The sequence below is a fragment of the Cetorhinus maximus genome, chromosome 13, assembly GCF_964194155.1.
Source record: "Cetorhinus maximus chromosome 13, sCetMax3.hap1.1, whole genome shotgun sequence".
Taxonomy (NCBI): domain Eukaryota; kingdom Metazoa; phylum Chordata; class Chondrichthyes; order Lamniformes; family Cetorhinidae; genus Cetorhinus; species Cetorhinus maximus.
Genome location: NC_135891.1, coordinates 42,396,652 through 42,423,554, shown reverse-complemented (window position 1 = coordinate 42,423,554; position 26,903 = coordinate 42,396,652). Strand labels below are relative to the sequence as shown.

General features: G+C 44.2%; 1 protein-coding gene across 3 annotated transcripts in view; it reads left to right on the top strand.

Annotated features, from left to right (window-relative positions):
* The first annotated feature begins 20,132 nt into the window (after positions 1–20,132).
* The window catches only part of LOC144688571 (cadherin-like protein 26), a 116,195-nt gene continuing 109,424 nt past the window's right edge, over positions 20,133–26,903 (top strand). For all 3 annotated transcript variants that reach the window (XM_078555308.1, XM_078555307.1, XM_078555306.1), the window contains exon 1: positions 20,133–20,287. In XM_078555308.1, the coding sequence (XP_078411434.1) occupies positions 20,240–20,287 (48 nt within the window). In that variant the 5' untranslated portion in view covers positions 20,133–20,239. The remainder of the gene's footprint in view (positions 20,288–26,903) is intronic.

Below are 26,903 nucleotides of genomic sequence, written 5' to 3'. Positions count from 1 at the left end.
ACTCCGTCCACACCACTCCACTCAGCCCAGAGGGAATTCGTGTATGGGCTGCTCTTGCACACCTTCTATTTCTTCTTTCCCCCTAGTCGGCCATCCAGACACGCTGTGGCATTGGGGACTTTGGAGGGATTTCGATGCCAAAGGGAAACCTTCCGCATTGGGGATTTGACATGGAGGGTCTTGCACATGTATCCCCGTGCAGTAAAGTTTTAAGTCGATCTACTTGCCCTGCTACCACTGCACCGGGTGGCCAAACATCAGGAATGTAGGGCTGAAGTGCAACCAGAAATTGAGGATCAGCCCCTTCAGACAATGGAAGAGAGTCTTCGATCGCTCGCACTGTACATAAATGAGACACAGACTTCTCCAGGCTGCAGAAATTACAAATGGGCCAAAAGTCCATGAATCAAGTTAACCATTTATTACACGGGACTGCTGCGTGCAGCACCCTCCAGACCAGTGCGGACCGCCATATAGACAGCCCTCCATTTTCTGGTTGACAGGACGGAATACCAAGGTTGACGAGGGCAAGGAAGTGGAGGGTGTGCAGAAGCAGCCCATACAGGATTCTTCTGTGCAGAGCGGAATGGCACAGAGGGAAGTTCTGTGAACTGGCTCAAATTGTGGGGCTGGGTTCCTGAGGGAGGTTTCTGGACCTGGGGCCGATAAGAAGCTCTGTCCAAATGGGGGTCAGTTCATGCGGGAGTTCACCACGTGCTTGAGCTGCCTCAACACCACAAGTGCAGTCGGGGCTGAATACCATGTTTTTAAGACTCTGGATCACTTTTGCTGCGAGCGAGACATTGACAGATGGTTGACGTGCAAGATCTTGTGGCGTTGTCCAGCCTGCTTCTCCGTCATCCAGCACACCCTGACTCTGGTCACCTCAGCAACCTGAGCTCCCTCTTCAGCCAAACACACAAGCCCATATTGATGGAGGTGTGGATTCCTGAGCAGTGGCTCTCAGCCCATAGCCACATTGCTCCTATATATATTCTTTTGAGTAAACTAAAACCAAATAAACAAATTAACTAACTTACAACCTCTTAAACGGGCATTGTAACAAAAATAAAACTACAATAGAAAATTATTAAATTAAAATACTATTTTGTTGGAGACATAATGCAGCCACTGTGGCATCCACCAGTCAAAGAAGGCCTTGCGTGTACTGGTGGACACTACATGCTCCCTCTCCAAGTACACCCAGGCATGGAAGTAACCATGGAAGAGGGGCAGACTGTGAGGACGAACAACCCCCTCCATGACCCACCGCCTGGACCTGCTGCTGGTCATCTTTGCCACGCCCAGGTGCAGAACCCTACTATACTCTTAAGTTGTTTAATTAGTTAGTTGATACTCAACTAATTAACAGCCCCTTAAAGGGGCACTGTAACAAAAACAAACAACTTACTTATCAAAGTTAAAATAATGTTCTTGGTTCTGATGATGCCCTCTAGCTCCTGCAGAAGGCCTCAAGCGTACTGGTAGACACCGCATGCCCCCTCTTCAGGAACACCTAATTGTGACCTAGCCATAGAAGAGGGGCAGACAGCCAGGCCAAATGAAAATAGAGACACTTTCTCCAGCAACAATTAAAGGTTGTAGGAATCAAACTCCACAATTCTTCGAGTTCTCTGTCTGAAGATCAGTCCAACCCAAAGTACCTCCACCACGAGTAGGGCCAGGAGGCAGGTCCTAAATTTACCCCAGCCAGAATGAGCGTCAAGCCCTATGCTGTTGGCACCAATGTGCTCACAGCGGCTATCCAATCAGCTGGACCCCCAAGTCCGAGTTGCTGTGGCAACATACACTTTTACATGCTTGTTGTAGCCTGGAGCTATGGATAGTGATGGTAGAGGCTCTAATTTCTTTCAATCACATGGCTGACCAGCAATCTCTCCTCCTCTTACTGTCTGCCATTAGTGTATGCTGTGCCCCTAGGCAAGCTGTTCCAGTACTGCTACGACACTGGCATCTACCCGGCAGTGTGGACAATTGTTCAGGTGTGTCCTGTACACACAAAGCAGGATAGATCCAGCTGGACCAGTTACTGCCCCATCAATCTACTCTCCATCATCAGTAAAGTGATGGTAGAAGGATATCAACAATGCTATCAAGCGGCACTTGCTTAGCAATAACCTGCTCACTGATACTCAATTTGGGTTCCGCCTGAGTCACTCAGCACCTGACCACATTATAGCCTTGGTTGTATGGACAAATGAGCAGAACACCTGAGGTGAGAGTGATTGCCTTTGACATCAAGGCCGAATTTGACCAAGTGTAGCATCAAGGGGCCCTAGCAAAACCGGAGTCAATGGGATTCGTAGGAAAACACTATGCTGGTCGGAGTCCTATCTAGGACAAAGGAAGGTGGTTGTGGTTGTTGGAGGTCAATCATCTCAGCTCCAGGACATCACTGCAGGAGTTCCTCAGGATAGTGTCCTCGGCCCAATCATCTTCAGCTGCTTCATCAATTACCTTCTTTACATCATAAGGGTAGAATTAGGGATGTTTGCTGATGGTTGCAAAACATTCAGCACCATTCACAACTCCTCAGGTACTGAAGCAGTCCATGTCCAAATGCAGCAACACCTGGACAATATCCAGGCTTGGGCTGACAAGTGGCAAGTAAAATTCGCGTCACACAATTTGTCAGGCAATGACCATCTCCAACAAGAGCGAATCTAACCATCGGCCCTTGAGCTTCAATGGCATTACCATTGCTGAATCCCACACTAACAACATCATGAGGGTTACCATTGAACCAGAAACTGAACTGGACTATCCATATAAAAACTGTAACTCCAAGAGCAGGTCAGAGGCTTGGAATCCTGCAGCAAGTAACTTAACTCTTGATTCGCCAAAGCCTGTCCAGCATCTACAAGGCACAAGTCAGGGGTGTGATGGAATACTCTCCACTTGCCTGGATGAGTGCAGCTCCCACAACACTCAAGCAGTTTGACGCCATTCAGGACAAAGCAGGTTACTTGACTGGCACTCCATCCACAAACATTCACTCCCTCCACCACCGGCGAACAGTGGCAGCAGTGCGTACCATTTACAAGAAGCACTCAGGAACTCACCAAAGCTCCTTATGCAGCACCTTCTAAGCCCATGACCTCTACCATCTTGAAGGACAAAAGCAGCAGACAGACAGAAACACCACCACCTGGAAGCTCCCCTCCAAGCCACTCACCATCCTGACTTAGAAATATATCGCCGTTCCTTCACTGTCGCTGGGTCAAAATCCTGGAACTTCCTCCCTAACAGCACTGTGGGTGTACCTATACCACATGGACTGCATCGGTTCAAGAAGGCAGCTTACCACCATCTTCTCAAGGGCAACTGGGGAATGGGCAATAAATGCTGGCCCATTCAGCGATGCCCCCATCCCGTGAATTAATAAAAATAAATACAAAAGAATAAAGAAGTAAAAATTTGTACTTGACCCAATAACGGGAATATTGAATTTTTGGCTGTTAACCAGTGTATACTTCATTACAATTAAACAGTTAAGGAAATAAACATGTAGCACAAGCACTATATTCAAAATCAGTTTTGATAATTGAAAAATTGACAGCACATTTATATTTACTTTGCTTCCTTGTTTCTTTTGGACAATATAACTCTTTTCTCCTTTTTAAAATGTTGATCCCCTTTCTCAGAAAGTGGATATGCAGATGAGTGACTCACCTGTTTCTCAATTGTACTATTCAAACTACTTATCATTTCCTAGAATTGCACGTCAATGATGTTGTTGACAAATCCTTTCTTGCCTAGGCTATGCTTCCCATGATTTGGAAACATTACAATCCCTGAGTCAAGGTTACTTCTAATAATACAATTTTATTTACTGAGTCGAGATAGGGTTAGAGTCTGGGGGCAGGAGTGCTGGGTGGTGAATGGATGGGAAAATAATGGGAAAATACATCGGGATGGCTCTCTGACAACTCCCTGTCGCTGGTCAAATTTCCAAGGGGAAGCCCTGAGTGTGAACAGGAGCCCACTGGCTAGTGGTGGGGCATCCAATTGAGATGTTAAGGGAGTCATCAACAACTATTTTGAGGTACACGGATCCCGTAGAGCTTCAGTGACTTGCCAGCTGTAATGAGGTGAGAGCACAGTGGGAGGTTGTTGCCTGTAACTGAGAGCAGCAACACTCATGGCTGTCATTGGAAGGGAATTCAATTGATGTGGAAAAATGGTTGCAGAGGCCAGTAACTGGAAGGTTGCTTCTCAGGACGCCTGCAGCGTGGTCAGGAAAGGCAAGAGGATGACACTGAAGGATGAAGGCTGCAAAGGGAGATGGGTGCCCTACACTCAAGAGTTCACCTCCCCCAGTCAGGAGAAATGATGAGAGGGAGGAACCTCAGCCACATGGGAATGACTGCAGCAGGCAGGATGAAGCTGTGCTGGCACACAACTGCAGGACACATACTGGGCAGTAAGATAGGTGACTGCTCCAAGAAAGAGCTACCAAGTGCACAGAGTCTACTGACAATGGTCAAGCAGATGGCAGATGCCATGTTCACGAGGGTAGGGTAACACAATAAAACAAGTTAGGTTGGGAGGGCAATCACTTTCGGCACCATAGCTGGATCCCCTAGGTTCAGCAGGTTATAGACTGCACACATGTCACCATCAAGTCTCCCTCAGAGCAGCCAGGTGCTTTTGTCAACAGGAAGGGGTTCCACTCCATCAACATACAGATCGTGTGCAACCACCTCAGAAGAATCCAGAAAGGCTGGCTAGATTTCCCAAAAACTGCCATGACCTTTTCATTCTGAGATCATCCCAGGTGCCTGAATTGTTCACTCCACTGAAAAACCATCAAGGATTGATCCTGGGTGATGAGGGGTATCCACCAAAGACATGGCTGCTCACGTCAGTGTGGATCCCCAACACCGAGGTGGAAGAAGCATACTACCACAGCCACCTAACTACAAGAATGAACATTGAGCAGGAAATTAGCCTTCTGAGAATACACTTTGGATGTTTAGGCCACTCTGCACGAGCCCACCAATATGGACCCTCAAGGGTCTCTCATATTGTATCTGGCTATGGTGCTGAAGCTGATTGCCCTCTTGGCCTGGCCTACATTGTCAGACTAGAACCTCATGTACTCCCTGCCTTTGCAAACGTGGCATCTGCCACTTGCTTGACCATTCTCTGAAGACCCTGTGCCCTGGGTAGTGCTTTCCTCAAGCATTTGCCTGTCTTTCTGTCCCCTAGGTTTCTTGCAGTTGCATGTGCCAGCACAACATCATGCTGCTGGTGCTCCTCTGCCTGCTGGCACAGCAGTGAGGAATTGAACTGGCGCCGGATGATTCTCTTGAGCCAACAATTGAGGGGAATGAGGGTGAAGCAGAGATATGAGAGGTGCCGATGGAAGTGGCCACTGATATGAATGCAAGGGAAACCCACACTCTCTCATCCACACCAGATTCAACCGAAACAACCCATGCTGCCACTGGACCAGTGTCAATTGACTCCCTGTGGATGCCTTGATGACAGCTAGTGCTCCACCATCACAATATTATCGGTCCCACCTGGACAACACTCACATGCATCATCCATACAGTCAGCAGTCCTCCTGTTCATGGGTCCTCTGTTGCTTGACCCTTTCATAACTCACCTGCACTCCATCACCCACTCCTTACCAGGAGCTCTCTGACATCTGGCGACAGATCCATGGATCTCTGAGCAGCTATGCTAACTGAGTGCTCATTGTTGATGCCATTCTGTAGAGGCTGGTGCACTCCTCCTGTATCTTCTCAGTGACCTGCCACACGTAACTCTCCATGAGAGTCACCACGCTCTCCATAGATGAGGCCATGAACTCATAAGCCAGAGACATGGCGCCACTCATGGGACCAATGGACTCGTCCATCATCCATGCATGGGAGCAAACAGTCCCTGGGAACTCTGACAGATGTCCACACATTTTCCACCACTGTTTTATAAGCACATGCTTCGTTGATGACCCCTGAGGCTCAGCATCAGCATAGATTGGAACATTGCTGGGCCTGTCCTCAATCCTCCATTGGAGACTGGCCACAGATATCACGTTTTTGTCATCTGCTCCTGCACATGTGTCCCTCAATGACCACTGGAGCCACTCATTCGAAATGTGTGTCTTGCTACTAGTATGAGAGTATCTGCATTGGTGGACTGTGCGCTGAACTGATGTGATAATGCATCCTCAGATGGCGTCTCCTCCTCTGTGATCTCTGCTGCCTCCAATGGCCCCTGCTACACTACCCCTATCACTGGTCTTGAGGGAGAAACAAGAGCACAATTAATAACATCCCAATGTTTGCCCCCTTCTTCCTCCCTGTACATGCTCATGAACTGCATGTGATCATCATGGATCACAGAAGCAACACAGAAAAGGTAACTGATAAAGATTCACATCTGCTGTCATTGCATCAGTCACTCTGCTGGGGCTCCACACCCACCTTGCTTTCTGCAGCAGCCTGCCCTACTGCCACCCTGCCAATCTCCATCTGTTTTATTACAGTGAGGGCACCCCACCACTAATTCACCTCTGCCCCCTTGCATTTTGATGGCTCTTCTCCTACCATGACACAAAGAAAGAGTGTGACACAACTCTCCTGCCCTGTGCTGGTCATATGGCTGCATCTTTCTCAAGGCCATCATTGCGCAACTGGGAGGTCTACTGCATTTGGACATCTATGCTTGCACTGCATCAAGAGCTAATGATTGGCCATGGTGTTCTGGTGTCACACTACCCTCTATCCTGATGCACATATTGTCCTTGTTGAGTCCCTATGCATGCGTCGTCCACTTCACTGCACATGTCATGGTCGTCATATTGTTCATGTACGCCTACCATCTTGCCAGCATACATGCTACCCGCCTTGTTAGCCCTTATTAGATCAGTGAAGTGCTTCTGACACTGCATCCATGTGCGTGTCATGATATTGGACCAAGTGATAGTGCAGTAGTGGGGTGTAAAGCAGAATCCAGTGGGCTATTGAAGTTTAGGTCAGAGACCAGAAGGACACTGAGATCTAAGAGAAGACTCAAGATAGCTTAAAATTCTTTATTTCTGTGTTACCCAGAAGACTATGCCAAGATGAACCTTCCAACTTCGACATTCTTCTGCTGGGGATTGTTTTTAAAACAAAAATCCCTTCAATTCCAAAGCCTCTTTACATTAGAGATGTGAATGAGCACCTGTCCTCTACTTAATACCTCAACCCTATCCCCTTCTCCACCCTAACCTGGCTGAAATCTAAAATTCACTGAATGAGGAATCATAGACATTAGCACATATATTACTACAAACATAGCATAACATTGCAACCATTTCAATGTGGAGAGGAATCTTAATAATTAGGCTGTGTACAGCAAAGGGAATATCATTTCCAAAAAAATTGTAGTATATCATTTCACTGTTAAAACTTTAAGGAATAATTTTAAAAATAGTACCAGTAATGAGAATGGATAAAGGCAAACTGGGGAAACATTGAAGTTTAGTGTCTGAAGCAACTGTGATGTGCCAGCAAGTAGATCAATCATTCTGTATCTGCATTTTAGTTTATTTGCATGTTACCGGGAGATATATGACTAATTTTACCTTCCATGAAAGCCAAAGGAGACTGGCTGGCAGGCATCAAATGTCTATCATGTGTAGAGAACCACATTAGTGATGGAATGGTGTTGGAAAATATTGGTATTGTTGGATCCTGTTTGCACGCTTGTTGTAAGGGTGGCTGATTTGGTACTAATGATAGAGAAGAGTCGCAGACACTTCATAGGTAGAAACTTTGTTTATTTTCAAAGGTACTTAGCAACAACTAAACAAGTGTTAACACTTCAAACTCTATATCTACACTACTACTGCTACTAACTGCTGACTACAGACTACTAACTATAGAGGTAGCCCACACTACTCTTTTATTGGATTCTAAGATCATGTGATCTTCCATGATAACATTCTACTCATCAGATTACCACAGGTATGCGGTGCAACATGATTTCTTGTTTTCATTTCTTGCGTATAAAGTCTACATATTAAACAAATTGCTGAACAAACAAATCCTTGGCCAAGCATTTTACCTGTTTGAAGCTTTTAAAATAAACATAGCCCAGCTCACTGGTTGTGTTGTTTAGCACCTCAAGTAATGCCCATTATGAACATATTTTGTAGAATTGCTTTAGATCATAAAGAAGAATTTTCAAATGTGCTGAAAGGAATGACAAAAGTTCCCTGAGCAATCACATAACATCAAATTGAAGATTTTTAGGGCAATTTTGATGCAAAACATTTTTCAGGACCTAGTCAAGTTCATGAATGGCTAGATTTGTACATAATCTCTAGAATTATTGTCCAGATAGTCTTATTACGCACTTTTTTCTATTTTCTTATATACTGTTCACGTACAAAGATTATTTTAATATGTGAATTCTGATTATCTGAGATGTGTTATGTAAAATGTATATAAATAGGAAAAACAAAAATGGGTAAAGTTTAATGTAGTCAAGTTGAATTGTGAAAGAAAAATATGGGTGTGGTAAGTACTTCTGTTATGACATTGCAATAGGTAAATGTTGTTGATGTCAAATATTAAATTTGAATTTCATCTGCACAAATTGAACATTTTTAACAGGCTGTTTCAACTCAAGGACACTGGCTTAAGATAGCTACCTCGGGCCACCTGCCATTTGGGACTGCATATTGGCCAAGCTTCTGGAAGCCTCTAGAAATGGATCACAATGAACATACCTTGGCCACATCCTTGTGGAATGCTGCACCTGCCCTTGTCAGGACTTACCCCAAAACAGCAGGTACAATAAGGCCTCAGGCTTTCTGTCTTCAGAACTACCAGGAAACAAAGAAGAACTCACAAGGCTGATTATGCACAAGGGAAATGCTAAGGACCTCTATTTGTCTCTATTGTATGTCAATGGTTTGACCATGGGGGGAACTCCTTTGTTAACATGAATGGACTATCAATTGTTTTCCATTGCATATCAATGGGCAGTCATCACATGGCTGAAACTCTTTGATTTTTGAAAGCCTTTTAGGATAAAATCCCACTGGCTTTGAGGCAATCTAGAGAAGGAACATCTGAAGGCAGCAAAAAGCTGTTTGCCTCTCCCTCCCTTTTAATTAAAGTGAGCCCTTCCTGCTTATATCAGATTGTGAAAGTTCCAAAGAGGACTTCAAATTCCAAAGCAGTACTTCCAGGAGAAAAACCCAAGGAGCACAACTTAAGAACTGCCTTAGGCACGAACAACAGCGAAAGACTCATAATCAGTACTGGAGTGCTGTTCTTGGACTGCAGTAGAATGCTTCCTTTGGAGATTGGTGACTGAGGGAGTTTAAGGGTTAAATTCTATCCAAAATCTAGTCTTTCTTTAATTTAGCAATTAACTAAAATTTGTTGTTAGGGTTGGAAGAAGGTAAGTTTAAGTTAGGGCTCAGCTTGCAGCTGCAACTATACAATTAGATAACTGGCTTAATCAGGTTTTAAGAGGCTGGGTTCAGAGAGTGTAAAGGTAGACTATCTTGTAGTGCTGACTTTGTCTGTACTGGAGTGTTGTTTTGGGCTGCAGTAGAGTGCTTCAGTTGGAGTTTGGTGATTGATTGATTGATTGATTGATTGAGTGAGTTCGGTGAGGTGCTCCCTTCCTTTTCTACCTTTCCTCAGAAAGAAGAGTGGCAGCCTTGGTGAGTAGGAACTGGTGAGTAAATTCAAAAAGTGTAATATTTGTAAACAAGTAGCTATACTTGGATTTAACTGAGAAATGCCAGGAATAAGGTAAATTTAGGGTCAATATAATAAAGTAACATAAATAATCCAAAGTAGAATAAAGTTAACGTATGGGAAGTAGATTTAAGACATGGCAGGGCAGCTTAGTCGAGTGTAATGAATGTCCTGTGAATGTGTGATGGGCTTGAGTGTATGAGTTTAGAGTGATGAGATGGTTGCCTTACCCTGATAGCATGGATGAGGTCATTCATCCTCTATCTGCAGTGGATGGCCAACCTCTTCTGTGCAACATTGACAGTGGTGATCAGTGCCATCGCCTACCAAGCTGAAGTGGTAATGTTGCTGCCCCACCTGTAGCCAGTGCGGGGGTAGAGGACATCATGGCAGGCCAAAAGGCGCTCGAGGGATGCATCACCAAACCTGGGGGCTGCAGTCTTCTTGACTTTCAGGGGCCATGTCTTATTTGCAGCAGTCCTGGGCTGGAAGAACTGAGAGGTGTGCTCGTGGCTGTATTTTAAATGTGGCGCTCGATGTGATGAAGCATCAAGGTGCATCAAGCATCAAGTCGGAGCCCACCCACCATGGAAACGGCATGTTTCCTGGGAATGCTTAATTAACGTGGCAGGTTTGGGATGATATGGCGTGAGAAGTAAAATGTAGTTTTACCCGCCTGCTGCCGCACTTGGTACAAATCTGGGACGATTCTACCCCATGTCTTAATCCACCATTCCCAAAACTGTGGGTCATGATTGGGGCCACAGAAACAATAAATGGGGTCATGAGAAATAAAATCTCAAATCTCCTGCCCCTCATATTGAACCAGCAGTGAGAAGTAACCAATCACAAGACAAGCTCCTGGGGCTGAATTTTCCCCCCTATCGGGGGGGAACTAGGTGGGCGGGCGCGTGTGGGTGCGCGTCCTATTGGCGCCCCTGATCGGAGATGCAGTGCCATTTGACGTGGGCAGGCCAATTAAAACCTGCCCAGCATGACGTCTGCAGGGAAGCACTATGCGCTCCTTGTGCGGGCAGGGGGGCGGATTCCTAAAATCGAGAGTGCGCTCTTTCGCGCATGCACACAAAAGAGCGCACTCATCTCCCTGAAGCTAAGTGCAGCCTCAGGGGGATCGGCTCTAAATGTGAAAAAACTCAAAATAGAAAAATAAAATTTTCCTAACATGTCCCCTCATGTGACAATATCACATGAGTTGGGACATGTCCATAATTTTCAAAAAAAACTTTATTAAAATTTTAAAACCCTACATGAAACCTCATCCCGCCCGTAGATGAGGTTTCATGTTTTTTCTAAATCCCGTCGGGGCTCCTGGCCTGCCCACCAATCTTAAGGTTGGACGGGCAGGTCCACTAATTACTTTAATTGCTCTGTCAATGGCCTCAACTGGCCATTGACAGGTTGGCAAGTATGCAGCTGATTTTGCTGCACCCCTGCCTTCTTGAAAGTTTAAATGGGGCGTGGTGACGTCGGGAGTTCTGCCTGACGTCACCGCACGTCATTTTACGTGTTGGCGAGTGGGCCCCGCCCCTGCTCGCCAACGATAAAATCCAGCCCCCCAGAGCTGGACACTTTGGCTGTGGTGGCTCTGATCAGGCATACTGTGTAGTAACTATCCATCTACTTAAATACCCCAGAGCTTTCCTGTAGTGGCTTCTATGAGTGGCAGCGATGGAGGAGGATGCAGCTTTAGGAACTGGTGGCAGCCCTATCATCAAGGGCCAGGTATTTTCATCACAGATTTTCATATTTATATATGATGTATTATATGTTGATCTATAATACTTGAACTTTAATAATTATAAACTGAATGTTATGATGCTCCTGTGCTTAATTGTTGTTTTGTTTTAATTTGTGTCTGGGATTGCTTTAATTTTCAAGTGTTAAATGGGATTATGTTGGAAAATAGTTTGGGAAGCATTCTATTAATCACTCTATTTTAAAAAGAACTTCTGATTTCAGTCTTAAATTTGTCTTTGACTTGTTTAAACTTCTGTCCCCATGACCTACACTCATGACTTCAGGTTGCAATAATTTCCTGAAATTATCTTTTCATACCATTTACTAACTTAACCTTGATGCCATCTCTCAGTCCTCTCCTTTCAAGGCTAAAAAGTTCAAGTATCTCCAGTCTTTCCTTATATCATAGTTGTCTAATCTCAAGTGCTAGGGATCAGCTTTCTGATTCATTCCTCACCTACCTGTAAATCTTGTGTTATGATGACTAGGACTGGACACATCGAGCAACACAGGCCAGAGCATTATACAATTTGAGAATGATTTATTTTGACTTGTACTTTGCTATTTTGGCTGTATTGTTCAACATTTTGCTCACCTTCTTAGCTACCGTATAATATTTGGACATGTTGAGCATCAAAATATAGTAAACCCCATAGACCTCTTTCAGCTTCATCCTTCTAGAGATTTAGCAGTATTAGCAGACTCAGTCACTGCTGTAATAAATGTAGGAAACATACCTGAAATAATAGTGGATTAAGGGTCCAATGACATTGAGAGACTTAAAGTAAATAGTGTTAGTAAGAAAAAGTACTGGAGAAATAAATGGGACTAAAATTGAATAAATCCCCTGCATCTGATGGCCTACATCCCAAGGTTTTAAATGGGGTGGCTGTAGAGATAGCAGATGTCTTGGTTTTTATCTTCCACAATTCCCTAGATTTTAAGAGCAATCCATATGGTTTGGAAGGTAGTAAATGTAACCCTGCTGTTCCAAAAAGGAGGGAGAGAGAAAATTTGGAACTATGGGCCAGTTAGCCTGAAAATGCTAGAATCCATTATTAGAGATAAGGTAAAAGAGCACTTAGAAAGTCATAATAAGATTAGGCAGAATCAATATGGCTTTATGAAAGGGAAATTAAGTTTGACAAATCTATTGCAGTTTTTGGGAGAGTGTAATTAACAGACTACATAAGGAAGAACCAAGGGATGTAGTATATTTGGGGCAGGTTTTTCCGGTCGGCGAGCGGGGTGAGGCCTGCTCACTGACACGTAAAATGATGCGGGTATACGTCGGGCATGCATCCTGACGTCACCCCGTGTCATTTAGATTTTCAGTTCGGTGGGTGCGCAGCTGAATCAGCTACGTGCCCACCAAACTGTCAATGGCCTATTCAGGCCATTAAAAAACTAATTAACCTCATTGATGGACCTTCCCGTCCAACCTTAGAGTTGGCGGGCAGACCAGGGGCCCAGCAGGCTTAAGAAAAAGCATGGGCGGGATGAGGTTTCATGAGGGTCTTTAAATTTTTACGAAAGGCTTCAATAAAACTTATGGACATGTCCCAACTTGTGACAGTGTCACATGAGGGGACATGGCAGGGAAACTTTTAAACCTCTTTTTATTTAAAGTTTTAAATCGGAGACGATCTCCCTGAGGCAGCACTTTGCCTCAGGGAGATTTGTGCGCTCTTTTGCATGCATGTGCGAAACAGCGCACTCCCGGCTGATGGAATCCCCCCCCACCGGCCCGCATAGGGAGTACATAGGGCTTCCTGGCACATTTCACGTTGGGCGGGCCTTAATTGGCCCGCCCACATAAAATGGCAGCACGTCCCCGACCAGGGGCGCCGATTGAAGGGCTGTCTGCCCGCATCTGCTCCCTTGGAGTTTCAGAAGGCATTCGACAAGCTATTAACTTTTGATTTTCTAAATATTTTCATCAATAACCAAAATCTGAATGTATGAGATTTCATACTTTAAAACTTAAATTTTCAGTATCAGAGAGGTTGTTTGGCAGTCATTAAGACTTATTACCCGATGGGTGCTTAGATTGTATTTACAGTGCAAGTACAGGAGCTTCACACTATTTAATACATTTCAGTTGGATGAGTCAGACAAGATCCTGCTTTTGTGAAGCCAATGACAACAATGCATTTTGGACAGCAACTTCTGGATTTTGGGGGGTAAGCTAGCCCCCTGAGTGTTTAACTTAGAGAAGCCCTGGAAATGGATACAGGGATCATAATACCCACATACCCTGTACCTATTGTTTGTACTGCAAACTGGATGTCAACTTCACCCTGCTTGCTCATTTCCATGATTTCTGCATGTATGCAAAACTGCTTGTGCTATTCATTGGCTGCATGCGTCAGGAGGGGGGAGAATATTGTATGTGTCTAGCAGTACTTAATAAAAGCTAGCCTGCACTTCTTAAAGGAGTGGTCAATTGGCTGTAAGTGGTGCTGAGATAGTTCTGAACATGGTACACGCACTACTCGATGGTCATTGTACAAAGATTTTTGGACACTGCAGTGGATGTCTTGCTGGAAAGGAGCGATATCCTTTGTCAGGCAAGCAACTTCTCATCATTATTTTCAAACCCTTCCATGGCCTTGCCTCTCCCTACCACCGTAGTCTCCTCCAGGCCCACAATCCTCTGAGCCCATTGTCCTATCTGTGCTCCCCTAATTCTGGCTTCTTATGCATTCCCAATTAAAATTGTTCAATCATTGATGGCCACATCTTTAGTTGCCTAAGCCCTGAGCTCTGGAATTCTCTCCCTTTACCTCTCTGCATCTCCCCAACCATTCAGCAACCTTGTAAATAGCTTCTGAGCCGTTCGCTCCCCTTGCAAGCTTGATGCTGAAATAGGGCACATCAAAGACATCCAGCAGTACAATGGCTACCCTGATCAGATCATAGCTCGCTGTAAATCATGCAAACTCTGAATGGGCCTACGGCCGCCACTTTCAGTCCTGAAAGTGCCCAGTCCATCTCAGATTACCTTAGAAGAGTAAGGGGTCTCAAAAATTTAAGCAACAGCTGAAGTTAGCCATTTCACGCTGCTACTATGCGGTAGCAACATGAGTGGTTTTCTCTACTAAGAAGATGCTGCCGTCAAACCAAAAATACATTGTGCCTATCACACAAATGAATAATGTAGTATATGAATTTCATTGCTGCTGTGATGTCAGGTTGTGTGTTCCGAAGACTGGTGGATCATAACAAACAGCATGTCCCTTCGGCTGTTTGCAACAGACTCATGCTCACAAAACTCAAAACGTAGTGTTCAGCATTAGAAGTCATCCTGTGATTGGGCAGTACTTGCTAAACAATCCTGAGTGTGCTAAGAGTAACACTAATAACCAATTATCAGTGTGGTTCACTTATGTGTGCTAGAAGCTACATATATTCACACACGGCCCTGTCCTTTGTTGACAGAAGGAGCTTGTCCACACATTGTGCCTTTTTCAACTAAACAAAAGCTTGGGAGACAGTCATTCCATGGTTCATTTCCCATGGTAATGTCTTGACTGATTAGAGTCGAGTTGCCTGGTTTGAATTTAAACAAAAGCCTGGCAGTTAACTGTTCCTTGGTGCATTCTCCATAGCAGCACCTCTACTTATCAGAGTCTACTTTACAGCCAGTCAGTACTCTCTCTTCTCATGCAGAATAAATTGTTCCCTTTACAATTGATATTCTTGGGAGTCTATCCTGGTGAATGCAAGACTAAAGGCTTCAACAACATATCATTTTCCAGCAATACTCGAGCTTTGCACTGCCAAATGACTATCTTTACTTGGCTTCCCACTGGTGTTGGGTGGGTTACCATCAAACCTGCTAGTCCTCCTTTGGGAAAAGCACTCGAGCGTGGGACCACAGTGAGGAGCTGTCCTGGCACTTATCTTTTCCAATTTTCCTTGTGTCCCTGCCTCTAAAACTGCCTCCAGGGCCCTAGGAAAATCCAGATTGATGTGTAATTTACAGGATAGCATTGACACAGGATTTGCCTGCAGTGAGACCTGGAGTACAAGTGCATGGAACAAGGACTGGGGAAAGGATAGCACAAGTGTCTGCTCACTGGAGGTCTAGATCACATGGGTTCTGCTGCAGAGGACTCAGATGAGGACTTCAGTAGGCCAGGCTGCAAAAGAAGGCTGAAGGCTGTATTCATCCAGATACTTGGTGCATTGAGAAACCTGCCAGAGAGCCTTCACTCAATGTCAAGGAGCTTGGAGTCATCCAGCACCAACTTGGCACAGGGCTTTGCACAGAGCTTGGATTCTATGTAACGTGGACTGGTAGCTACTTCCGCCAAAGCACCTATGGAGTGAACTATGATTCAATGTCTCATGGGCCATGTGTCAGCTTCAAATACAGCTACCAAATAACTGAGTGCTGCAGAGGAAGCTTAGACTGTTGCCATCATAGCTCTAGAAACTAATGTTCAAAGGGACTTCGAGAGCATCATAGCAATCTGCTCTCCATTGGGGTGTTAGGGCCCGAGAAATCCTAGGAGATGGCAGTGGCTCCATGGAGTACAAACTTACTGGTCCTCTCTCAGGATGATAGCAATTGTGCTTCCACCCCTGCCACACCATCAATGCTCTTGCTATTAACTTTTGGCCTGCCAGCCAGCCCAGACCTCTGCAGTCCTGACCAAGATGGTTCAGCCTGCAGCTGGGCATTCTAGGCCCAGAACAGCTTGAGGTCGCCCTCCCAAGACCATCTTCAGGCTTCTCCATTGTAAGTCAGCAGTCTTCCACCTGCCATGTTACAGTCATTGGGGAAAGATCTTATGGGAGCATCAGGACAGGCAAAGGCACACGGAAGAGGCACCAAAGTAATGCACAAGGATGATTGGTTATGCTTGCCTGCATATTATGGCATGATTTAATTTATAAATTTGGATTGGAATGTGTATTTTGTGTTGGCTTTTATTTTTGCATTGTGACATAGAGGATGATGTGTTGGTCAGTGACAGAGGGAAAATAAAGAATTTGGGACTGTTGGTGAATACGGAGTTGAAGTTACTGGTATTGCTCATTTTAGATTGCAGCCTCCCTTTCATGTCCTCCTTCTGGCATCTTGACCTGCTCTGTTCATGCTCAAATCCAAAGGAAACCCCAAAAATGGGTGCTACAGAGCTCAATTCTGTACATTACCCTCCCATCCATCTCTACCCAACACCTGGATTCATAGAATGATGCAGCTTAGAAGGAAGCCATTTAGTCTCTGTGGGCTCTTTTGGAAGGCCTATGCAATTAATCCCCACTCCCCTGCTCTTTCTCCAAAGCTCTGCAATATCCCCCCTCAAATATTTATCCAATTCCTTTTTGAAAATTATTATTGAATCTTCTCCCAATTTTCAAACACTCGCTTACTGACAGTTAACTAATATGTTTTAAAGGTTGTAATAACATGTATAGAAAATTTACAGTGCAGAAGGAGGCCATTCAACCCATCAAGTCTGTACTGGCTCTCTGAAAGAGCATTTTACTTAGGCCCACTCTGCTGTATTATCCCCATAACCATGCACATTCTTTCTTTTCAGATAGCCCTCCAATTCCTTTTTGAATACCTCGATTGAACCTGCCTCTCAGGAAGTTTGTTCCATACTCCAACCACCCTCTGGGTGAAAAACATATTCCTCACATCATTTACTCTTTTTTTATTTGTTCATGGGATGTGGGCATCACTGGCTAGGCCAGTGTTTATTGTCCATGCCTAATTGCCCTTGTTCAGGAGCCATTTAAGAGTCAACCACATTGCTGTAGGTCTGGAGTCACATGTAGGCCAGACCAGGTAAGGACAGCAGTTTTCCTTCCCTAAAGGGCAATAGTGCACCAGATGGGTTTTTACAATAATCGGCAATGGTTTTGTGGTCATCAGACTTTTAATTCCAGATTTTTTATTGAATTCAAATTTCACCATCTGCTGTGGTTGGTTTCAAACCTGGATCTCTAGAATACCAGTCCAGTAACAATACCACTATGCTACCTCCTTCCCTAATGCTAATTATTTTGAATCTATGCCCTCTAGTTCTTGATGCTCCCTTGAGTGGGAACAGTTTCTCAATATTTACCTTGTCCATACCCCTCAGGATCTTGGATACCTCTATCAAGTCTCCTCTCAGCCTTCTTTTCTCCAAGGAAAACACTCCCAACTTCTCCAATCTATCCTCATAGCTACAGTTCTTTATCCCTGGAATCATTCTTGTGAATCTGCTTTGTACTTCTCTCCAATGCCTTCACATCCTTCCTCAAGTATAGCACCCAGAACTGGATGCAGCACTCCTGATGAGGCCTAGCTAATGTCTTATATAAGTTCAACATGACCGCTTTACTCTTGTACTCAATGCCCTTATTAATAAAGCCTAAGATACTATATGATTTATTAACTGCTCTCTCAGCATGCCCTGCCATCTTCAATGACTTATGTATATATACATCAAGGTCCCTCTGTTCCTGCACCTCCTTTGAAGTTTCTCCCTTTATTTTATACTGTCCATATTCTTCCTGCTAAAATGAATCACCTCACACTTCTCTGTTTTGAACTTCATCTGCCACTTGTCTGCTCAATTCACCGACATGTCTATGTCCTTTTTGAAGTTCAAGACTATCCTCATCACAGTTGACAATGTTTCCAATCTTTGTATCATCTGCAAATTTTGAAATCATGCCCTGAACACCACAGTCTAGGCCATTAATATATATCACGAAGAGCAAGGGTCTCAACACTGATCCCTGGGGAACTCCACTACAAACATTTCTCCAATCTGAAAAAACAACCATTTATTACTACTCTGTTTCCTATCATTCAGCAATTTTCTTATCCAAGTGTCTACTTTACCTTTTATTCCTTGAGGTAGAATTTTGCTCAAGTCTGTTGTGTGGCACTGTACCAAAGGCCTTTTGAAAATTCATGTACACCACATCAACAGCATTGCCCTTATCAACCTTCTCTGTTACCTCCTAAAAAAACTCTATCCTGCACTTGTCTAAGTGACTATTGATTTTGTCCTGAACTATAGTTTCCAGAAGTTTCCCTACCATTGAAGTCAAATTGACTGGCCTGTAGTTGCCAGCTTTATCCTTGCACCTCTTTTTGAACAAGGGTGTAACATTCACAATTCTTCAGTCATCTGGCACTACCTCACTGTCTAAGGAAGACTGAAAGATTATAGCTAGTGCCTCTGCAACTTCCACTCTCTTTCCTTATCATCCATGGATGCATCTCATCCGGTTCTGCTACCTTATCAATTTTAAGTAAATGTAGTCTTTCTAAAACCTCCTCCTTCTCAATTGTAAATTCTTCTGTTGTACCAGTTACCTCCTCGCTCACCTCAGCTTGGGCAGCATCTTCTGCCTTTGCAAAGACAGATGCAAAGTACTTGTTTAATACCTCTGCTATTTCACTTCCCTCCACATGCCAAGTCCCCTTTTTTATCCTTAATTGGCTCTACTCTTTTACCTTGCTTTTGTTATTTATATGCTTAAAGGGAATTCCCTCTTATATTAGCTGCCAGTCTTATTTCATGCTCTTTTCTTGTTTTTCTTATTAGTTTTTTCACTTCCCCTCTGGTCCTTCCTGATTCTCCATTGTATTTTCTACCTGACATCTTTTGTACGTGCACTTCTTCCTTTTCATCTTCCCCACTATGTCTCTCATCATCCAAAGCACTCTTGATTTATTTGTCCTGCCTTTCCACTTCGAGGGAATATACCTTGACATCGTCTGCAGCACTTTTTCTTTGAAGGTAGCCCATTGTTCAGCCACTGTCTTTTCCGCCAACTTCGATTCCAACACAATTCAGATGCATTCTCATCCCATCAAAGTTGGCTTTCCCCTAATTATACCTGCTCTGGATTTCCAGAACAAAAAAAACAGTAAAAACTGGGAAATAAGGGTACTGGTCTGAACTGTTTTTTTCCCTTCTGGGTTGTTCCTTGTCCTTTTCCAAGGCCAACCTAAACACTTTGATACAATGGTCACTGTCCCCTAAATGTCTCCTACTGCAATTTGATCCACTTGGGCCAACTCATTCCCCAGAACCAGGTCCAAAAGTGCATGTCCTCTCATTGGACCGGAAGCATACTGCTGCAGAACACATTTCAAGAACTCTTGCCCCTCTTGTCCCTTTGCACTATTCCTATTCTATTCTATGTTTGGATAATTGAAGTCCCCCATTATAATTACTCTATAATTCTTGCACTTCCCTGTGCTTTCTTTGCAGATTTGTTACTCTACATCCCTTCCATTAGTTGGTGGTTTATATATTATGCCGATCAATGTTATTGCATCTTTTTAATTCCTTACTGCTAGCCGGAGAGATTCTGTCCTTGACCCCTTTGGAACACCCTCTCTCTCCAGTACCATAATGTCAGCTTTAATCAGTACTGCCACTCCTCCCCGACATCTGCTTTCTTCTTTTCCTGTCTCTCCTAAACATCTTGTACCCAGGAATATTTAACGCCCAGTCCTACCCTTCATTAAATCAGGATTAGATTTTTTTACAATGTTGTAACAAGAGATAACGATATTTAGCAACATTTGACAGCTTCCCTCAAGCTATTGGAGGGAATATTGAATGTGGGCAGTCTTGTGTAAAGTCCAGTTTACACCCATTTCTTCATTAAACCATATTAAAATTTGCTGAACCAGTTTCCTTTTGCGAAGTAAATCTCCTATGAGTAGATTGTATGCTTAGTGTATTTTCAAAATCTTACAATAGGACAGGATTATGCACATCAGTATGGACATAGGGATCTTGCTATTTTTCCTCTCAATAGTAAGTAAAGCATTACAACTTTATATTACTATTTTTGCACTAAAATGTATTTTAGGAACAAATATATAAATGGAGTCAATGCAACAAAGACGAAAGTATCATTTTCTGTTACATTAGGATCTCAGCTCAAGCTGATAACTACTAGTTGGTAAAGTAGATTACCATTCTATTTATTTATACTGTTGGTTCTCACAGGGCATTGCCCATGGAGTGTCTGGAATAACTAATCACAAAGTAGGATCAGTGAACAAACAAATCTGCCGATGTGATTCAGTCCTCATTTTAAAGTTACTATTTTTTTCTTTATTTTTATCCCATAACCACATTTAAGCATTTATAATGGAAGCTGTCTATGTAAACTTACATGCTGAAAGACCAGCTTTCTGTTAAAAGTTGTACTTAAGGCTTTTGACTGGGGAGCAGTGTAATAACAGCTTGAAAATTCAGAAAGGCAGTTACTATAATAGATGTTGAGATAGGGAATGGGGACATAGTGGAAAATATTGAGAAAAATTCATACAAGCTTCGTACAAGTTCCAGGGAGCAGAGTCAGAGGGCGGAGTTCCAGAGCGGTGAGTATAAAAACCTTATCTCAGGTTTTCGTGGCCTAGTTCCAGAGTGGTGAGTATAAAAACCTTACCTCGGGGATTCACGGCCTAGTTCCAGGGAGCGGTGTTCCACAGCGGTGAATATAAAAACCTTACCTCGGGGATTCGTGGCCTAGTTCCAGAGTGGTGAGTATAAAAACCTTACCTCGGGGATTCGCGGCCTAGTTCCAGGGAGCGGAGTTCCACAGCGGTGAATATAAAAACCTTACCTCGGGGATTCGCGGCCTAGTTCCAGGGAGTGGAGTTCCACAGCGGTGAATATAAAAACCTTACCTCGGGGATTCGTGGCCTAGTTCCACAGCGGTGAATATAAAAACCTTACCTCGGGGATTCGCGGCCTAGTTCCAGGGAGCGGAGTTCCAGAGTGGTAAATATAAAAACCTTACCTCGGGGATTCGTGGCCTAGTTCCAGAGTGGTGAGTATAAAAACCTTACCTCAGGGATTCGCGGCCTAGTTCCAGGGAGTGGAGTTCCACAGCGGTGAATATAAAAACCTTACCTTGGGGATTCGTGGCCCAGTTCCAGAGTGGTGACTATAAAAACCTTACCTCGGGGATTCGCGGCCTAATTCTAGGGAGCGGAGTTCCACAGCTGTGAATATAAAAACCTTACCTCGGGGATTCGTGGCCTAGTTCCACAGCGGTGAATATAAAAACCTTACCTCAGGGATTCACGGCCTAGATCCAGGGAGCGGAGTTGCACAGCGGTGAATATAAAAACCTTACCTCGGGGATTTGTGGCCTAGTTCCACAGCGGTGAATATAAAAACCTTACCTCGGGGATTCGTGGCCTAGTTCCAGAGTGGTGAATATAAAAGCCTTACCTCGGGGATTCGTGGCCTAGTTCCAGAGTGGTGACTATAAAAACCTTACCTCGGGGATTCGCGGCCTAGTTCTAGGGAGCGGAGTTCCACAGCCGTGAATATAAAAACCTTACCTCGGGGATTCGCGGCCTAGTTCTAGGGAGCGGAGTTCCACAGCCGTGAATATAAAAACCTTACCTCAGGGATTCGCGGCCTAGTTCCAGGGAGCAGAGTCGGAGGGCGGACCTCGGGTCTTTTTAAAAAAAAAAAATTAAAAGGGGTTTCACGGTAAATCTGTGACCTGATTGGCTGGTAGAGAATCTACACTGAATTTGAAACTAAAACTTTGTTAAACTAATTAAACCAAATAAATTAATCGCTTAATTAATAAGTAGAGGGTATCTAGCCCAGAAGCAGGTGATTACTGTTCTTAGAATTTAGTATTTATAGTAGAAATCTAGCCCTAGGGAACGTATAGTTAATAAGGAGTCAATAAGCAGTTACTGGATTTAAATTAATTTATTAAACAGTTCTAGAAATGGGAGTTGCTGGGGTGAAGTGCTTCACCTGTGGGATGTGGGAAATCTGTCACAGATCACACTTCCTGCGTGACGCTTCAAGTGTCCCGGACAACTACATCTACAGGAAGTGTACCCAATTGCAGCTCCTCACAGACCGCATGGATCAGATGGAGCAGCACTTAGGAGCATTCAGGTGACGGAAAGTGCCATAGACAGGAGTTTTGCAGACATTGTCACACCCAAGGTACAGACAGATAGATGGGTGACCACTAGAAGGGGCAGGCAGTCAGTGCAGAAATCCCCTGTCGCTGTCCCCCTCTCCAACAGGTATACCGTTTTGGATACTGTTGGGGGGTGGCCTATCAGGGGAAAACAACAGCAGTAGCCAGAGCAGTGGAACCATGGCTGGCTCTGTTGTTCAGCAGGGGGGGTAAAAGCACAGAAGAACAATTGTCATAGGGGACTCTATAGTCAGGGGCTCAGATAGGCGCTTCTGTGGTTGTGAAAGAGACACCAGGATAGTATGTTGCCTCCCTGGTGCCAGGGTCCAGGATGTCTCTGATCGAGTATGGGACATTCTGAAGGGGGAGGGAGAACAGCCAGAGGTCGTGGTACACATTGGTACTAACGACATAGGCAGGAAGAGTGACGAGGTCCTGAAGCGGGAGTTCAGGGAGTTAGGCGGAAAGTTAAAAAAACAGGACCTCTAGGGTTGTAATCTCAGGATTACTCCCTGTGCCATGTGCCAGTGAGGCTAGAAATAGGAAGATAGTGCAACTAAACACGTGGCCGAACAGATGGTGTAGGAGGGAGGGTTTCCGATATCTGGATCATTGGGATCTCTTCCCGGGCAGGTGGGACCTGTACAAGAAGAATGGGTTGCATCTAAACTGGAGGGGCACCAATATCCTGGCTGCGAGGTTTGCTAGTTTCACTTGGGAGGGTTTAAACAAATATGGCAGGGGGATGGGAACCAGAAAAATAGGTCTGCAAGTGAAATAAATGACTGGGAACTAGTGAATATGGCCAGTAGGACTAAGAGGAAGAGCAGGCAGGGAGAAATTACTGAACACAGTGGGACTGGGGGTCTGAAATGCATTTGTTTCAATGTGAGAAGCATAACAGGCAAGGCAGATGAGCTTAGAGCTTGGATTAGTACTTGGGACTATGATGTTATTGCTATTACAAAGACTTGGTTGAAGGATGGACAGGATTGGCAGATAAACGTTCCAGGATTTAGATGTTTCAGGCAGGATAGAGAGGGATGTAGAAGAGGTGGGGGAGTTGCACTGCTGGTTAAGGGGAATATCACAGCTGTACAACAGGAGGACACCTCAGAGGGCTCATGCAGCGAGGCAATGTGGGTAGAGCTCCGGAATAGGAAGGGTCCAGTCACAATGTTGGGGGTTTACTATAGGCCTCCCGATTGCCGGTGGGAGATTAAAGAACAGTTATGTAGGCAGATTTTGGAAAGATGTAAAAGCAATAGGGTTGTTGTGGTGGGCGATTTTAACTTTCCCTATATTGACTGGGAATCACTTACTGCTAGGGGTTTGGATGGTGCAGAATTTGTAAGGTACATCCAGGAGGGCTTCCTGAGACAATATGTAGATAGTCCAACTAGGGAAGGGGCAATACTGGACCTGGTATTAGGGAATGAACCCGGCCAGGTGGTCAAAGTTTCAGTAGGGGAGCATTTCAGGAAAAGTGACCATAATTCAGTAAGTTTCAAGGTACTGGTGGATAAGGATAACAGGAGTCCTCGGGTTAAGGTGCTTAATTGGGGGAAGGCTAATTATAACAATATTAGGCAGGAACTGAGGAATCTAGACTGGAGGCGGATGTTTGAGGGCAAATCAACAACTGACATATGGGGGGCTTTCAAATGTCAGTTGATAAGAATTCAGGACCAGCATGTTCCTGCTAGGATGAAGGATAAGTATGGCAAGTTTCAGGAACCTTGGATAACGAAGGATATTGTGAGATTAGTCAAAAAGAAAAGGGAAGCATTCGTAAGGGCTAGAAGGCTGGGAACAGATGAAGCCCGTGAAGAATATAAAGAAAGTAGGAAGAAACTTAAGCAAGGAGTCAGGAGGGCTAAAAGGGGTCATGAAAAGTCATTGGCAACCAGGATTAAGGAAAATCCCAAGGCCTTTTATACATATGTAAAAAGCAAGAGGGTAGCCAGGGAAAGGGTAGGCCCACTCAGGGACAGAGGTGAGAATCTGTGTGTGGAGCCAGAAGAAATGGGAGAGATACTAAATGAGTACTTCTCATCAGTATTCACCAAAAATAAGGACTTAGCGGTCGATTTGTCTAGGGAAGAGTGTGTAGATAGCCTGGATCATGTTGAGATCAAAAAAGAGGAGATGTTAGCCATCTTGAAGAATATTAAGGTGGATAAGCCCCCAGGGCCAGATGGGATCTATCCTAGAGTACTGAGGGAGGCAAGGGAGGAGATTGCTGGGGCCTTGACAGAAATCTTTGCATCCTCACTGGCTACGGGTGAGGTCCCAGAGGACTGGAGAATGGCCAATGTTGTTCCATTGTTTAAGAAGGGTAGCAGGGATAATCCAGGAAATTACAGGCCGGTGAGCCTTACGTCAGTGGTAGGGAAATTATTGGAGAAGATTCTTCGTGACAGGATTTACTACCATTTGGAAGCAAATGGGCTTATTAGTGAGAGGCAGCATGGTTTTGTGAAGGGGAGGTCGTGTCTCACTAACTTGATCGAGTTTTTCAAGTTAGTGACAAAGATGATCAATGATGGAAGGGCAGATGATGTTATCTACATGGATTTCAGTAAGGCCTTTGACAAGGTCCCTCATGGCAGACTGGTACAGAAGGTAAAGTCGCACGGGATCAGAGGTGAGCTAGCAAGATGGATACAGAATTGGCTTGGTCATAGAAGAAAGAGGGTAGCAGTGGAAGGGTGCTTTTCTGAATGGAGAGCTGTGACTAGTGGTGTTCCGCAGGGATCAGTGCTGGGACCTTTGCTGTTTGTAGTATACATAAATGATTTGGAGGAACATGTAACTGGGCTAATTAGTAAGTTTGCAGATGACACTAAGGTTGGAGGAGTTGCAGATAGTGAAGACGATTGTTAAAGGATACAACGAGATATAGATCGGTTGGAGACTTGGGCGGAGAAATGGCAGATGGAGTTTAATCCGGACAAATGTGAGGTAATGCATTTTGGAATGTCCAATACGGGTAGGAATTATACAGTAAATGGCAGAACCCTTAAGTGCATCGACGGGCAGAGGGATCTGGGTGTACAGGTCCACAGGTCACTGAAAGTGGCAACGCAGGTAGATAAGGTAGTCAGGAAGGCATATGGCATGCTTGCCTTCGTTGGCAGGGGTATTGAGTATAAAAGCTGGGAAGTCATGCTGCAGCTGTATAGAACCTTGGTTAGGCCACACTTGGAATATTGCATGCAATTCTGGTCACCACATTACCAGAAGGATATGAAGGCATTGGAGAGGGTGCAGAGGAGGTTTACCAGGATGCTGCCTGGTCTGGAGGTTATTAGCTATGAGGAGAGGTTGGAGAAACTCGGATTGTTCTCACTAGAGCGATGGAGATTGAGGGGTGACTTGATAGAAGTTTATAAAATTATGACTGGCATGGACAGAGTAGATAGTCAGAAGATTTTTCCCAGGGTGGAAGAGTCAATTACTAGGGGACATAGATTTAAGGTGAGAGGAGAAAACTTTAGAGGAGGTGTGCGGGGCAAGTTTTTTACGCAGAGGGTAGTGAGTGTCTGGAATTTGCTGCCAGAGGAGGTGGTGGAAGCAGGTATGATAGTGGTGTTTAAGAGGCAGCTTGACAAATACATGAATAGGATGGGAAATAGAGGGATACGGACCCCGGAAGTGCAAAATGTTTTAGTTTGACAGGCAATATGATCGGCGCAGGCTTGGAGGGCCAAAGGGCCAGTTCCTGTGCTGTACTTTTCTTTGTTCTTTGTTGTGCTTTCCAGGATATCAGATAGATAATATAATCATCATTTCAATTTTTTTCTGCTTTTCTAGTTCCATATTATTTTATTTTGTAAAGTGGATAAGCTTCTTAGTTTTTTAAAAATATATATTAATTGATTGCCACTTATCCTTTTGAGCTGGGCTCATAAGTGTCTCAGGTGGTACAAATTCTGCTCCTTAGTATTAAATGGCAAAGACCTTTGTTGTTTCTTATGTCTTTGCTTTCCAGCTATATTTTTCAAGTATGTTTAAGCTTAATAATCATTTCCTATAAGTACTGAACTGACTCTTTCTTGAGTGCTTCAATTTCTGCATATGCACTTCATGTGTTAAATAATAAGCAGTGAATATAACATGTTTTCCATCATTAGTTTTGGCACAATGAGCGTGAATGCCTCTCCACTTACTGAAGTTGAAAGTTGACTGACCCATTTGTTTTGATCCCACTTTTGGCAACTGCTTAACAATTCAAATGTCTGTATAAGGCCATCAGTATCATTTCCCTCTTTCAAATTTGAATGCAGATTTGGTTAAATGAAATAGTGGATCTTAGTTCTGCGGCTTCACTTACCAGACTTACAGCTGATGCATGTTTCTCTGTTCCTTCTAATTAACTTGATGCTGGGTGGTGTTCTCCTTCTCATTGGCCTTAGGTGTCAGCTGTGGCTCAGTTCATAGCACCCTTGCCTTTGAATCAGA